Genomic DNA, 17561 nt, shown 5'->3' with positions numbered 1-17561 from the left:
TAAATTCTTGAGAAATGGCTTTTGCTCTCCTTTGAACATCTTATTTTTTATGATGTCATAGTGCACATGCACAAAAGGTAAAATCATCCAATAATAATAATAATAATAATAATACCTCCAAGCATGGTAGGTTGATTGGCATCTCTGGAAAATTGTCCGTAGTGTGTGATTGCGTGAGTGAATGAGAGAGTGTGTGTGTGCCCTGCGATGGGTTGGCACTCCGTCCAGGGTGTATCCTGCCTTGATGCCCGATGACGCCTGAGATAGGCACAGGCTCCCCGTGACCCGAGGTAGTTCAGATAAGCGGTAGAAGATGAATGAATGAATGAATAATAATAATAATAATAATAATAATAATAATAATAATAATATCACCTCAGCTATTATGTTGTTTCGCTTCAAAATATATTACACTGTTGACAGATGACAAAAATAATATGCTGCATATAAACGTAACTTTTTTTTTCTTTTTCCAACCTCTTTAGCAATCACTGTTTGTGGGCTCGAGCACTGGTGTTGCACAGGTTCCTCTACATCGCTGCAGCATGTACGGTAAAGCGTGTGCTGAGTGCTGCCTGGCACGAGACCCCTACTGTGCTTGGGACGGACAAACCTGCACACGCTACGTTCCCAACGCTAAACGCCGCTACCGCAGACAGGACATTAGACACGTGAACCCAGCACTGCAATGCAGAGATCAGATTCAGAGCGGTAAGAGAAAGAAAGAGAGAGGTGTTCAGTTAAAATGTGTATCTATTACACTCGGGATTTATTAGGGGTCCTAGCACTAAACACTAAATTGTTGCTCTGAAACAATGTAAACCCACAGGAAATAAGAAAATGCAACAACAAAGCCAAAAACTAACAGCGAAATCAGAAACTTCAGTGAAAGAAAATTATAAAAGCAAATTTAAAAACATGAATGCAAAACAGAATGAGTGTTTTTTGTAAACACCTCTTGCTTGTTGCTGATTGGCTACAGAACATGTCCCTCTGAGAGACCACAGATACAGAGAGCTGGAGAATGTGTTCAGTAAGAGGCAATGTGAGATTAAAATGACACATGAAATAAGGTGAACTTAAGTGATCTATGCTTATATCTGTCAAGGTTATTATGTTAAATAAGGTAATAACTTTGCACAGGATTAATATGAACGCCGAAAACTAACCCAAATGAAGCTGGATTATTCTGAAAGAATTAATAAGTAACTTCAAATGCAAGTGTTTTCACTACATTAACTATATAACAGCACTTACTGTGTATAAAACTTAAACACACTCACACTTTATACAAACACACACACTGTGGATTTTGATCAACTTCATTTACTTCTCAGCCCTAAATTACACCCAGACCACCTTTCATCAATTTAATGAGAATAAGAAAAAGATGGAACAAAAGGAGGAAGGAGAAAAAAAAAGCAAAACTATGCTTACACACCACACACACACACGCATGCAGACACACACACATGCAGACACACACAATAACCTCTGCATTTGGAAAGCTAAGCTTTACCTGTTCAGTGAACCGATTTGAACTTTTCAGCAGAATGACAGATCAATACAAACACACACACACACACACACACACACACACACACACACACACACACCTGTGACAGCAGAACATGAATCGAAATGAATCGCATTGAATGGTTGTCACACATTTTAGGGTTTGTCTATGTATACAGTTACACACACAAACACACACACCTGCATCAGTGAAATGTGACCTTTACATGAACCACAATGAAAGGTTTTGAACACCTTTTAGCACTTGTCTGTACACACGCACACACACACACACTTATTGTCATCTGCCTTTGTTTGGCTCTTTGGAGCGAATCTAAACACTGTCATCATAGCTGTAACAGTTCACACAAGCATCTGTGTATGTCCTCAATCGAGTGTGTTTTGTCTGCAGTGGAAGACGTGGACATGGTTGAAGTGCGGGTTGTGTATGGCACGGAGAACAATAGCACCTTTCTGGAATGTGTCCCTCGATCTCCACAAGCCACCGTCACCTGGCACATCCAGCGAGATGAACATCTTGTGGAGGTGAGATAAACAAAGTGTTTTAAACCTTTTACGTAAACATTTTACTCAAAGTCTTTCCTTCTATTGTTTACATTTAAAGTCCCAGACATAAGGGAAACTTGTCAAAGCTCCCAGACCATATCGTTCATCACTGACGCAATCCTGTCACTGTAAGATGAATAGAAGTAGAATAGTCTGCTTCACCTAGTGCTCTTTACATCACATTTTAAAAACAATCCTCTGTTTTCTTAGACATTTGTATGGTTTGGGCAAATATGTCAGTAGGGTATGGGTTTGTTTCAGGATAACTGCCTCTCTTTCGGAAAGTACTGATAATTTTTTTAAATTTTTATTATAAAATAGATGTTGCACATTTCTTAATAGAAAACAATTTTATTAATTTTCTGATATTTTTATTTTTTGTTATTCAATGTGCTATACAAATAAAAATTTAGCTTTAAGTATCTTATTAAGATCTTTTGTGTTGAGATAAAAAAAATAGAGACAAAATAAAATAAATTTCTTTATGGAGTTCACATGAAAACATTTTTATTGAATTTACAGTATCTAGAAACAAAAAAAAATACTTTAAAAGCAATAATTTCAAAATAATTATTGAAAAAAAAATTATTAAGATAATTATTGCAATACTAAAATGAAATAAATATTATTTAGAACTTAGTATGATATATAATAAAATGTATTAATATTTCAAATTTTTATGTAAAATTCTATAATACAATACTAATGGATCAGTCCCTGTTGTTATTATCTGTAATGTGCTTCGCTGCAGGTGGAGCTGGACGAGCGAGTAGTAAAAACAGACGAAGGCTTGCTGTTCAGACGAGTGTTACGACACGATGAAGCTGTCTACGTGTGTCGCTCTCGGGAACATGGATTTTCTCAGACACTCTCACGTGTGTGGTTGGATGTGTTACAAGGAGAAACCCTTGCTGACTTACTGTCACAAGACAATAAACACAAAGTTTGGTCTCCGTGTCCTGCCCAGATGGGCTCAGCTAACCGAACACCATCCAAGGGCTGGTTTAAGGATGTCTTGCAGCTGATTGGTCCATCAAATCTTCCTCAAGTAGAGCAATATTGTGAGCGTGTTTGGTGCAATGAAAAACTGCGGCGGAAGCACAAGAACATGATGGACAAATACAAACAAGCGCAGGAGGTAGCACGGAAAACCAGAGTCAGCAAGAACGTTGGGGAACGGAGTCGTATGCCACGAGACACACACCCAGTAGAGTGACATACTGTATGAAACTAACTGACAGGGACAAGACTTATTATAATTTTATAACACACCTCTCAAGCTTAAAGACGTTTACCTTCAAACATACACACTGCTCACACAGAGGAAAGAGGTGGATCGTCAGAGCTTGTCATAACTTTTGAGCAAATTTTATATTACATTTTCTTTATAAACATATTCTTCCGATGCCATTTGCCATAATTTGACGACAGTTGCTTTATCAACAGAAGAAGCAGACACAATGTGGGTGCACACACACACACACACACACACACACACACACATATGACAGTGCTCTCAGAATGTTGGAGTAAAGCCAAAGACCTTTATGATCATCCAGATATTATAAGTACTGGCAGGTTTTTTGTTTGTTTGTTTGTTTGTTTGTTTTTATTATTATTATTATTATTATTATTATTATTATTATTATTATTATTTTGACCAACTTGTTAACCTGATTTTCTTTTTAAACTGAAATGTGATAATTTATTTAGCTATTACTGCAAGCTACTGGTTGTATGTGGACTATGTGAGGAATAAAACATGATGGTGTGTGCAGGTAAAGGAAAATGATGGAACCGTGGGCTGGTGTAAGGCTACCAGTTGTATAATCTTGAAGTGTTTAATTCCTCTTACACCACAGCAATTTGCCAACACTAACCACGCTGTATTTATTAATGATCAAAACATTGTGCATTATCATTATATCCACTTATAGTTCTATTTAATGTTGTAGATCGTCTCTAAAGACAGGTTTGTTCTCGTTATTGCTCACTTTATAACAGTTATCAGCAGCTGTTTTCTTGATAACACCTCTTTTTTCCCTCCCTTTGGAAGTTAATAGGAAAAAAAAAGCTCAATATCTGCTATTCTATAGAATTAAATCATTTACAATGACTGTTAAGGCACGGTGGCTTAGTGGTTAGCACGTTCGCCTCACACCTCCAGGGTTGGGGGTTCGATTCCCGCCTCCGCCTCGTGTGTGTGGAGTTTGCATGTTCTCCCCGTGCCTCGGGGGTTTCCTCCGGGTACTCCGGTTTCCTCCCCCGGTCCAAAGACATGCATGGTAGGTTGATTGGCATCTCTGGAAAATTGTCCGTAGTGTGTGATTGCGTGAGTGAATGAGAGTGTGTGTGTGCCCTGCGATGGGTTGGCACTCCGTCCAGGGTGTATCCTGCCTTGATGCCCGATGACGCCTGAGATAGGCACAGGCTCCCCGTGACCCGAGGTAGTTCGGATAAGCGGTAGAAAATGAGTGAGTGAGTGAGAGACAATGACTGTTAAGTGCTGACACTTGAGACGCCTACCAAAAAAAAAAAAAAAGAAAGAAACTCCTTTCTAATTTTCTAATATTAACGATTACACACGCTGGTAATCAGTTTATCCGGAGAGTCTACTGTATCAGTCCTTTGTGAGTTAATAATAAATAGTAAATAATAATAAATAATAATAATAATAATAATAAAAATAAAAAATAAATAATAATTAAATATTCAAACAAACATTTTAGTATAAACGATACAACTGTAATTACATTCCAAAGTATTAAATGAACAACATCATGTGAGATTCAAATATTCAACATCATTGGTATAAAAATGAATAGCAAAAAAACAAGTCTATTGCATCTTCATATATGGGGGCACAGTGGCTTGGCGGTTAACACCTCTCAATTCCAAGCTTGGTGGTTTAATTCGTGCTTCTGCCTTGTATGTGGAGTTTGCATGCTCTCCCTGTGCCTCTAGGGTTTCCTCCAAGTTTTCCAGTTTTTTTCACTAATCCAAACACATGCATTGTAGACTGTTTTGCATCTCTAAATTGTCTGTAGTGTGTGAGTTTGTATGCAGTCGTGCCCTGTGTTAGACTGGCGTATTGTGTAGGTGGTCCCCACCCTTGTTCCCAGAGTCTCCTGGGGTAGGCTCCAGATTTCCCACAGCCCTGTATACGATAAGCAGGGTAGAGATTGTTTGGATGGATATATATGTACGTATATTTACTCATAACTGTAGCTAAACTTTTTTTTTGGTGCATAGATGTTACAGATGTTATCAGCGTGGTCACTCTTATATCTTTCGTAAAAGGACGTAGAGGATGTACAAAGGTACTTACATGGAATATGAAGGTTTTGAAGGTGTAGTTGAAAACGAGGAATGAAAATGTTACCTGTATGATATCATTTCTGATGGTGATGGATCTCATTACAGCTGTTCGTTTTTCCTGTACTATACATTATTTAATGTTCAGATTAAGACACTGTAAAAACACTGAATTTCAAATGCGATGCAGTACAATAAGCTTAAACGTCCAGATTGTTTTGGAAATAGAAGAAAGCTTTCTTTTAAAAAAATCTAATTGACTAAGGAGCCAAGTCTGCACGGTTGTTTGGTTTGCTTTTTTTTTTCTTCTCCATTAAGCCTAAATGCTTTAACATCACTCAGTTTGGTGATTTATTTGTTCTAACAGAAGTCTGGAAACACACAACTTGTTTTCTTTGAAAATATTTCTCTTGATCTAATCTAGTCTGATTCAGAGGCCAGTGTCAAAATATAGATCCATCTGAATCTTTTGCTTTTGCATTACTATAATTTTAGAAAACCTTGTAAAAATAATATTATAGCTGTTAATGGCATTGATTCAATTGTTCATAAATGCCTTGGTTCAGCTCAGTACTGTACATCCATTTGCAGACTGGACATTTATTGATAATGTGTTTTTTACAAATCACTTTATACACGGTTTAAAAATACAATATATACTTTTCTAGTGTTAGCTTCAGCTTTTTTGCCACGAAAAAAACAAAAAACAAAGAAGTTATGGTAAAAACACATTGACTCATTAGTGGGGTTTTTTTGGTGTTGTTGTATTGTGTTTTTTTTTTTTTTTTTTAGTGTCACCTCTAAGTATAGTTACTTGATGTTAACTTTGTACTAATCTACGCTTTAAGGTTTGGGTCCAACTTTTTATCCCAAACGTTTAAGGCCAACAGCCTCAATGCTCTAATTATAAAATAATTATCTTTACATCATTCATCATGTTAAAATATTATTCAAACAATTTCAATGTATCATCCTAAGACTTAACACTGCATCCCAAAGCCAAGAGTGTACTCAAAAACTAACAGACTGTACTTGTTTCAGCACTGTGCATTTGTTTTATCTGCAGATAACACATACAACGTGTGTGTGTGTGTTTGTGTGTGTGTATGTGTAAGAATTTGTACGGTTATATGTATTTATGTCTTATTTAAAACAGATCCTTGCATGCAGAGTGTACAGATGTGGGTTTTGTCCTTAAAGATAATTGAATAAAATGGGATAAATATGTTCCTTATTGTAGATATGTTTGTCATGAGCTCTGTCATGGGCTTCAGTGGTTCAAGCTTCTCAGTGAGATGTTTGTCTTTCTCTTTTATGTCTTTTGCATGCGCATGCTTGTGTACGATTTGGATTTGAATACCATTTAAAGTCAGAATACAAGATTAAGTGATCAGTCTACATTGGGGCTTTTAATCATTTGTTATTTGACTACAAAAGAGGCAGAAAGCTATCAGAGATGTATAGATTTAAGATGTAAAGCAAGACCACACTGAACATAAGGTCACCGCTTAAAGCTATAATTGATGCTAACTGATCCTGAATTGTACATAACCATAATCAAGTCCAAATGCTGTTTGTTTGTTTGATGCAAGTCTCTGAAATTATGTTCTGAGTTGAAAGCATGGTTAGTTTCAGAAGTGTATATAAATGTTCTCAACTTCCTGTGATAAAAGTACTGTAAGTATAATATAATTCTACTCAATTATGTGTCATTAGAAGGCGGAACAGTGGCACAGTCGGGTAACATTGCTGTTAGGTTTCAGGATTCCAAGTTTAATTCAGAGCTCAGGTTTGGAAGTTCCTTTTCCATACACAGAGGTTTCCCTTCCACCTCACAACAACATGCCAGGAGGTGAATTAGTCATTGGAAGTTTCTTGTAGGTGTGAATGAATGTGTGTGTTCATGATGGACTAGTGTCACACCGAGGGAAGATTTCCATCTTACACACAGTGTTCAGCTTTTGTTTTGTTTGGTAAACACTAAATAGGTAATAAATCTAGACACATACTTAATGTTCCCTTATTATTTAACTAAATAATATGAACTTACCATGAATTATAATGGTTCCTGAGCTTAGTATTAAAAAAAAAAAAAAAAAAAATCAACAAATATACATTTGATGTATGAGACACAATTTGGACATTCCAGCTAAAATTTACTTAGTTTATTTAAGGTTGTTTTAAACAAACTTTACTATAAAACACAGATCTGCTTTGTTTTAGATTAGAGCTGACTGTTTCTCAATGAGCTGATTCTCAAGACTTAATATCCTTCAATTACATTTTTTTAGCGCTTTTAACAATGGACTTTGTTGGAAAGCAACTTTATCATATATTAATATTAAAAATTCAGGATTAAATTTTTAATGAAAATGTTTGTTTATTTATAATAAGGCAATGGTGGCAATGAAAAACTCCCTGAGATGATATTATTAGGAAAAAATGTTGAGAGGATCAAGGCTCAAAAGGCAATCAATCCTCATCTGAGTGACTCTGGATTTATGATGCTTAAGTGAGGAATTAAAAAATCCAAATTTTCTTTATTATATATTCTTAATTCAGCATTTTCCAAGATGTTGATATTTATGTTATTGAAAAAAAAATTGATGAGCTTGGAGCATTAACATTAATCTGCTTCACTAGTCCATTCTCAATTACTTTTGCATAAGAGAACTTCCGAAGCTTTTATTCCTGACTTACTTCCAAATTTGGATTGCTATTTAAAATGAGAGCCAAAATAAAGTCATTTATTAAGGGAACTCATTAATCTAAAGTGTTACCAACAGAAGAAAACAAATAATTACTTTGTTGTACATCTTAATCATGAAAACAGTTATAAGCATGCAGACATACACCAAGCTGATGTTCCTGAAAGGACTCGGATATGAGTTGTATATCTGAAAAACAAACCAAGGCACCACCAGATACTGTTTAGTGTGTAGAATAAAAAATGCATTTCTGTGTTTAGGAAAACAAATCAGCACATGAAATTCAATAAGATTACAGTAAACACACTTACGTCAGCAACTGTTATAGGCTTTCCTACGTAACATAACACTTTGCATGTGTGCATTCGAGGCGCTATACTTCAACAAAATAAAAAAAACGTCTAAAACCAACCACTAGTTTAAACTTTCAGTATTCCAAGATTTCTTTTGATCAAATGGAACTATAATAAATAACTAGATTGTATTTTGTAACTAAAAACATACAGCTGAGTGCAACATTTTAGGATAATGAAGGAACGTGAACATGTTATAATGAAATTTAGGCTTTCATCATTTCGTTTGAAGGGGTAGCAAACTTACAACAGTAATAACAACATTAACAACAACAACAACAACAACAACAGTAAATCTGCAGAACAAAAGCCAGAGTCTGTTATTTCTATTACAATTAAACCTAACTCTTTCAATAGCAAGCAAAAATTCTGATTTCATTTTAATCGCATTTTAAAGTTTCATTACTAGAAAAACTGAGCATGTAGAATGTGACAGTGGTGCAAAAAACCATAAAGTAAAATATAAAGTAAATATTCAGTTAGAGTGATTGTGTGGTGTGATTATCCCTATAAACAGCCAGTGTCATAGCATACATACACTGCATTTGGCAGACACACTTATCCTGAGCAATATAAAGATTTATCTCATTTTATACAACTGAGCATTTGAGGGTTAAGGGCCTTGCACAGGGGCCCAGAAGTGGCAGCTTGGTGGATCAGAGGTTTGAACTCACCATCTTCTGATTTGTAGTTCAATGTCTTAAACACTGAGCAACCACATCCCTTATAACTAGTAGCATGATTAGAAGTCTAAACAATGGACCCAAAAACATAAAGAAACAAGAACTGTAAACTATGGATACAAGACTATGGATAGACAGATGGACACACACAACACAACATAACACAATATAACACAATACGACACAGCAACAAAAGCTTGGCAAACAGACCCTGAAACACATCACTTTATTTAAGGGTGCTGATTGTGGTAGCACTGAGTGACAGCTGTGCGTAATCACTGGATATATATGACATGGATATGCGTCATGCTGAGGCTGATGGATAATGAAGTTCAAGGTGTATTCCAGCATAACCTTGGCAACCATGAGCCTGATATGCAGTCAGTATGTAGTTTATAGAAGTATTCATAGTTCAGGAAAGGTTATCTTTAAAAAATTAAATAAATAAATAATAGCTTACATAACTACTACTCCTCTGTTTAGAGCAGAAGGTAAAGGAAATTGAGCGAGTGTGTAGTGTGAGAATAAGTAGTGTCATATAGTTATAAAATCAACATTTGTCACATCATTATGAAGCTCATTAGATGTAAACATAGCTACATAGTAAATGGAAAAAATTGTTTTGCAGTCTTCAAGCTGCTGATTAGTCAACTCTTGCTTTAAACCTGCTAATATGATCCATCCATCAATTCATCTATCCATCCATCCATAGATTAACTCTTATTTTCTCTCTTGTTCAGCTGATCGTCAAAAGCAATATTATTTGAAGCCTAATTAACTCAACTCATATGTGGGTGTTTTTTGCTGACTGTGTAAACTCCTCATCCTCTCCTACATGCTTGACATTTTTCTTTACTCTCCTCCATCATCGCCATGCATTTGTTTTCTCAACCTCCTTCACGGCCTTATACACAGTGAGCTGGAGAAAGAGAGAACGTGAGAGAGATTGGGGGAGAATTGTGGGCCGGGTGGGGAGAGGAGGGGTGTTTTGAAATGCAGAGAAAACATCAAGCACACAGTGTAGAAGGTGTGAAAAAAAACAGGATGTAGCTCTGGAGAAGGAAAGACTGACAGTCCAAAGAGACTAGGTGAATATGAGACTGTGCATGTGTATGCGTATGTGTGTGTGTGTGTGTGTGTGTGTGTGTGTGTGTGTGTGTGTGTGTGGGTGGGTGTGTGGGTGTGTGGGTGGGTGGTTGTGTTAAACTGAAAGCGTCGAATGAGGTAAAGTGTTCTGACATGGAAACCATGACTCTGAAATGTCAACACGTCTAACAAGCGGCAAAAGAGGTTAATGAACGTATACCTAGCAGGATGTAATTAGAGCTAATTAGATACATTAATCATCCATGCTGTCTCTGCTGAGGCCTGTGTAGGACATGAGGACATGATGAAGTGCCATCACTCCAGGACGGCTGATATAAACGGGCTATCGAGGCTAAGCTCTGAGCTCTGTTCTTTGAAAGGTAAAATATATAAAAATAAGTCATTTAAAAACAAAAAAATAATGGTCTTTTATTGGTTGTTGTTGTTGTTGTTGTTAAAACCAGCTAGTTGTTCACGTTTGTGAAACCAAGAGAAACAGAACCATCATAGTAGTCAAATCTATGAAGTCTGAAGCTGATTTCTCTGTCACTTATATTCATCATATAGAATGCAATGGTAAATGTGAACATATTTTTACAACTTACATTAAAATTCTACAAAGCTGAACAACAGATGAATTTTAATAAAAAAGATCATTGTGAATATTATATTATTAGTATTATTATTATTATTATTATTATTATTATTATTATTATTATTATTAATAATACTATTATTATTATTATTATTATTATTATTATTATTATTATTATTATTATTATTATTATTATTATTATTATGGATATGCTTTACAAAACTGAAGCTATCAAATAAAATCCAAAAAATAAAAATATCCGAGCACTTCCCTGCTGGTAAAATATCCTATATACCCACATGTTCCACCAAGTGTTTAACACAATAGCCAAAAGAAGTATGAATAAGCACATCATACAGAAAAAAAGCCACGTGCAGAACTGTGCAGTTTATATGCACAGGATAGGAGAATGCAACTTCAACTATGTTCAAGTTCTGTTTGGGAAACTGAAGAGAGAGCACTCATGCATCCATTTGTAGGGTTTTTTAACTGAAGTACTGAAAACATTCGAGAGCCCTTCTAAACAGCCATTACTCAAAAAGAAACAATTGAGAGATACTTTGCATCTGAAATTCTTTATGGTGTTTATACTTACACTTTAACCTGGAAAATGATCTCTCTCTCTCTCTCTCTCTCTCTCTCTCTCTCTCTCTCTCTCTCTCTCTCTCTCTCGCGCTCTCTCATTTAAACCCTACCCATAAACTAACACTAAATCCCATTGAACTATTAACCAACCACATTTAAATCATTACCATAAATCATATCTATATCTAAACCTAACCATGACTTCTAATCATAATCCTAATTCCTAATCTTAATATTATTCTTAATCCACCCATAAGCATCATTTTGACATTTTTCCTGCCTACTCCAATTACATCATCTAAGTTTAATACTCAGTCTAAAATTCTTACTAAAACCTAAAACAACCTTAATCTTTGACCCAATCAATTACAATCCACAGCATGCAACAAACTCTGATGATTTGGCTCTGTTCATGAATCAGACCATGAGGCTCATCATCAGACTAATAAGAAATCGGTCCGTTTGGCTCCCAAACGGCTCATTTTATATATTATGTCCAGAAATTGTTCTTCTTTTGCTGAACTATCAATCAAATTCTTTAATCAAATACACTGTGTTGCAGTTTAAAACTATATTCCAACATTTTGAGGTAGCAGCATTCAAACCCTTCAGCACTTCATGAGCCATGTGTCAGTTCCATTCCATTTTATTCACGGAATGCTTTAAACAATAGATATCTTACGTACAAATTTAAAGTATCCAGATGAGATCAGCTAGTCAGCTAGTTGCTGATAAATGTGAAATATTCCAAAGAAAGACGGCATACAGTGATTAGATTACTCAGCACAGGAAAAACTCGTCCATGAAACGAGAAGAGACTAGCTCACTGCAAGGTAATTATACTAACAAGCACTAGTGTCAGATGCTACAGAACCCATTTTGTCTATCAAATATGCCCAAGATATAAAAAAAGCACACACTAGGCTAGAAAGCTACATTGGAAATCCATTATAACAATTTTATTACCATTTTATTGTCATCTTTGAGCTTTGTCCTGTGACATTGAGGATCGAATGGAAACGAGTCTTCGAGTTGACTCATTCTTTTGAATCGGCACACGTTGGGAATAGGATTGTAGAACAGAAACCTCATTTTGAAAATATTTTGGAGACATATTTAGTAACATATTTCTTTCTTACATGCTTACTTATTAATTCATGATGTAGTTTATAATTAAAAAATTACTTTCACCTTGTAAAAAGCTGTCTATTGAGATTTTCTGTTTTTCTACCAATACCGATAACATATTTATGAAATTATTCTGAATGAATGCAATGAATTATCATTAAACAATGAATCAATATGGTGAATACATTTTGAAGTACCTGTTTATTTCTTTGTGTTAATCAAATACAGTCTGATGCAACAAACCACATAGAAATAGGAATAGTCACTACAGTGTTCCATGTCAACTTTGGCCTTAGACCTCTCCAGAAAAATCACTTTTAATCCATAGTTTACAGTTTACAACATCTAACAGTAGACACACACATACAAAAAACACACTTACACATGTTAATGCATCACACACATGCATGTACGAGCGCGCATATACACACTCGTACATGTGCACACACACACATACACAGACGGAACACAGAGATGCTCTGTCTCTCTGAATATGAGAAGAGTCACAAGGCAACGAAATCAGTGAGCTGGTCTGGGTCATTTGGTTAATTTTTTTTTTTTTCTAGAAAAAAAAAGTTAAAAGAGGAAAATGTCATGTCACACAAGTAGAGTTTTGGATCATATCCTTAAATATGGTTTAAAAAGGAAAGGAACATATACCTCAAAATATACACACTTTTTCTCCAGTTTTCAGAAGAATGGATATATTACAAATGTCAATCTCAGCACAATTCACCACTACATATTAGCTTATTATGTCTTAAATACGTCATAAGAACATTAGATGTGCCAATGTGCTTCCTGTCTACTGTACTGGCAAAACACTCAACTACACATCTTTATTTAAGTCATGCAAATGAACAGAAACAGGCATAACCGTTCATTACCTCATGAAACATCATAAATAGAACAAAACCTATTCACCCTTTTACACTCTTATCTTATATCTTAAGGAATTGATAACAGCTAGTGGAACTGATTGCTGAAGGAAAGGAAGTTGAGATGTCAGGCCTTACGATACAATTTTCAAGAACAGGGAAGAAACTAAAATTTACTCCAAAGAATAAAAGGTACAGTACGTTTCCTTGATGCTGGTGTGGATATCATCAAAGTACATAACTGAACATTTAGGGCTGTTACTTTTAAAGCTTTACTGTAAAAGATAAATGTACACCATTCAACACTCATGCACCTTCCTCAAGAAATGATGCTTCATGAATTTGCTCAATATTTTCATTATTGCTGAAATCAGCCTACTGACAGGAAAAAAGTACGTTTGGTTTGGTACTTTTATTTCTGAGGAAGTTAAGGAACTGAAACTTCTCAAATTTCTCCCATTTCAATTTGGAAATTTGGAATCTTCTTCACTTCTCAAATTCCATGGAACTGAAATGTTTCACATTTCTGAAATTTCTAAAATTTCTCAATGTTTATTTATTTCTTTATTTTTATTTAATTATTGATTTCTTTTAAAATTCTCATTAGTGTGGAACATATAAGTATGCCTGATATAAAAAAAGCAGCTCGTTGTAGCTATATATGTAATTATCTGTATATCTGTATCTTTCTCTGGTTGTAGTCTTGAATAGTGATAGTTTAACTCAATTGCTTCATGTTTCATTCACAACACCCAGCTGACATCTAGTGGTAAAAACCAAAAGCCAGTTCACCAATTCACCTTTCTGCTCTGACTCGTTATTTTCATTCACTCTCATACCAGCCATTACCGCAAACCACTCTGGAAAACAATAATAGCAAAAAATATGACATGTTTTGGAACCACAAAAGTAGCTGAATAGAACAGATTTCCTAGAACTGCTTTAAATTTTGTGGTATATAATTTAGTAGTCAGGGATGTTACATGAAAATACATACTTCACATCTCGTTAATGGAAATGCAAACCCAAACCTCTCCATTTAGAGGCCTTAGGTATTCAACCCCACTATTCCCCGCTCTCTGATGCTGCTTGTGTTGAAGTAAAATGAGAATTGGAGCACAGTATGCATTTTTCTTAATAGCACAGGAAAACTGTAAGTGGTTGACTGAGGTCTAAAGGAGTAAGGAATTATTATCTGTCATTTATCCTCCAACCTAAAACCCCCTACATCAGCAAAAAGGGTTGATGAGAGAATCTGATGTCATTACAATTAGTGTTTTTACTTTAAAATGAATGACCGCTACTTTAAATAACATGCTGTATGAGGAATATAGAGTTCATTTGACTGTGGGAGCTATGAATCACACACACACACACGCACACACACACACACACACACACACACACACACACACACACACACACAATCATCTTTTCTTGTAAATAATAACATATTAGAAGCAGGTTCAAAACCAAAACATCCTTTATCCCACATCATAAATTATTTTCTTTACCCACACCTCCATTTGTCTGTTTTTCCCATAATGCACCCCTGCTTTGATGTTGTGCCTGATAATGACAGAAGGTGTCTAGCACACATCATCGTAAAGCAAACAAACACACAATGCAGGTATAGCGCACATGGGTGACCCTCCATCCTACCACCTTTTGATCTCACACAAAATGTGCTTTGGATGAAGTGGGAGCAAAAACCAACATCAAAGCAGCTCAAAGTGTTTCCGTACAACAGGTGGCGCCAGTGAGAAGCCAGGCCACATGACTCAAAGGAACTCTTTTCCATAAATTAGCTGTTGATGATATTTTGTAGGTAAGTTCACAGTTTTAAGTTTCTTTCTCCCCATTTCCTGCTGATGGCAAACACTAGAGAGCAGCTTTAACAGTTTCTATGGTAACAGGCAGCTAGTGGTGCTCAGCTAAGTAGTGGTTTTGGTCACACAGAGAATATTAGAAGATATAGAGAAAATTCTGTTCTATAGAATGCAAACAGCATGAAGCACAAACACACAAATATGTTGCAAATATACAAAGCCTTTTTTTTTGTTGTTGTTTGTTTTTCTAGAAGAAGATCAATGTTTAAGTGTCCGTGCTGTTCCAAGACAATGCATGCAATTGCACCGCTGTACAGTTTGTATAGGTACTGAGTCTGTTTAATACTTTTTCTGTGGTTCCGATTATTCCTCTACTTGGAGTTGTAGCCAAGATGAGGCAAATTTATTCAGAACGACATCATCCTTGTCTGCACTTTGGGCCTCTGTGTTCAGAAAGAAGCCCAAGCAAATAATTATTGCATCATTGTGTGTGTGTGTGTGTGTGTGTGTGTGTGTGTGTGTGGGTATAAAGGGAGTGTATGGAGTGTGTAGGAATATCAGTGAGGGTATAAAGGGAGTGTATGGAGTGTGTAGGAATTGCAGTGAGGGTATGAAGGAGTGTATGGAGTGTGTAGGAATAGCAGTGAGGGTATAAAGGGAGTGTATGGAGTGTGTACGAATAGCAGTGAGGGTATAAAGAGAGTGTATGGAGTGTGTACGAATAGCAGTGAGGGTGTAAAGGAGTGTATGGAGTGTGTAGGAATAGCAGTGAGGGCATTAGGGGAGTGTATTTGAATTTTAATGATACTACTATGGACAGAGTAATGAATATTACCAGTAAAGATATTACTATTATTTGTATTTTATATCACCACTTATGCTCACTACATAATAGCATTGTTGTACACATGTAGTGGACTATGTAGCCATTAGAAGGACATTTGAGATTCAGCTACAGATAAAGCTAAATCTAACAGCTTTAGCTAAAATGTCATTAAAATAAAAGTAATTAAAATGTGTGAAATAAAGTATTGTATAAGGAGTCTCATGCCCACCTAACTATAAAAACTAAAAAGAACCTACAATGGGTAATTTATCCAAAAAATGTGGAGTCTGGGGCTTAAAATTTGAACTAGGATTTGAACTGTGAAATTAGTTTTGAGAGCACTACAGTGTAGGTGCCGTAAAGCAGGGCAGTAAAGTCTGTAAATGGCTGTAGACTGATTTAGGGAGGTGTAGAAGTGTTAGGAAGGATTTTTGGAAGTCTAGGAGGTATGATGGGTCAGCAATGCAGTAAGGCAATGGTGTGTGGTAAATTGTACAGTATGTGAAGAATTTTGTGACTTTCTGATGTATAGCTTGCGTGTAATATTTGATAAATAGTCATTAAATGTGATGATGTGCGGTTTTATCCAACTCCAGTGATCTCTATTTCTTTATCTGTCCATCTCTCTCTCTCTCTTCGTCCTATATTACTCTCCCGCACTCCGAGGCGCTCGAGGTGCAGGTTTTCCGTCGTGTGTTCTGCGGTTCCTCCCCTTCCTCACCTCCTTAAGATGCTTCCATCTTTTGTTCGTGTTGTGCAGAGGATTGATACTTGGAGACTCGTTGGGCGCGTCTGCCATGGCTTTGTCTGATTGGCTGTTTTTACGTGACCAAACCTGCTCGCAGATCTGGTCAACGGTGCTCAGGTTGGGGTGATCGACCAGCTGCATGAAGTCTCTGTACCACAGCTTCTGATTGGTAGACTGTGCTTGGCTCTGGGTGGGGTTGTGTGCTTGGCTATGTGCTGGGCCTGTAGTGGGGACGACGTCCAGCATGATGCTGAGCAGCGTTTGGGTGAATCCATGCTCCATTGCATGACACTGGTAAATTCCACTGTCTCTGCGTAACACTCGTCGTAGCAACAAGCCACGATTTGTCTGAAGCACGCGATCATCCAGACGGACCTGCAAACAAATGAATGAGCAACACATGAATATGCATGAAGTTAAACAAACACACACACACACCACACACACAAAGGAAAATTAAAAGTCTAATAATTTTGATAATATAAAAGATCAGTAATTGAAGAATAAAAGCAGTTTCATCATTTCTTATTAAAGCTGTCATATCTTTACACCAATTCTCCCCTTCCCCATCACTCCTCCTGTCTACCCATTTAGTATCCTCCTTTCTTTTTCTGTGGATTCCCATTCACATTTTTCTCATTTTCACAAATATTTTATCATATTGTTTTGTTTCTCTCTGACTTGATCTGTAAATTCTCTTTAATCACCCATTTCCATCATCTCTCTCCCTTTCCTTGTCCTCTTT

General features: G+C 36.2%; 2 protein-coding genes across 2 annotated transcripts in view; one reads left to right on the top strand and one right to left on the bottom strand.

The window, feature by feature from the left end:
- sema3bl (sema domain, immunoglobulin domain (Ig), short basic domain, secreted, (semaphorin) 3bl) overlaps positions 1 to 6624 on the top strand; it is a 41383-nt gene extending 34759 nt beyond the window's left edge. The window contains exons 14-16 of the mRNA XM_060881098.1: positions 486 to 711; positions 1928 to 2061; positions 2834 to 6624. Coding sequence (XP_060737081.1) covers positions 486 to 711; positions 1928 to 2061; positions 2834 to 3298 — 825 coding nt within the window. The 3' untranslated portion in view covers positions 3299 to 6624. The remainder of the gene's footprint in view (positions 1 to 485; positions 712 to 1927; positions 2062 to 2833) is intronic.
- A 6097-nt stretch (positions 6625 to 12721) lies between these two features.
- The window catches only part of sema3b (sema domain, immunoglobulin domain (Ig), short basic domain, secreted, (semaphorin) 3B), a 53825-nt gene continuing 48985 nt past the window's right edge, over positions 12722 to 17561 (bottom strand). Inside the window, exon 18 of the mRNA XM_060881052.1 lies at positions 12722 to 17191. Within this exon, the coding sequence (XP_060737035.1) occupies positions 16715 to 17191 (477 nt within the window). The 3' untranslated portion in view covers positions 12722 to 16714. The remainder of the gene's footprint in view (positions 17192 to 17561) is intronic.

This window comes from Tachysurus vachellii, chromosome 11, assembly GCF_030014155.1.
Source record: "Tachysurus vachellii isolate PV-2020 chromosome 11, HZAU_Pvac_v1, whole genome shotgun sequence".
NCBI classification, from domain to species: domain Eukaryota; kingdom Metazoa; phylum Chordata; class Actinopteri; order Siluriformes; family Bagridae; genus Tachysurus; species Tachysurus vachellii.
The sequence above is the reverse complement of the archived record's forward strand: the minus strand, read 5'-3'. Positions and strand labels throughout refer to the sequence as shown.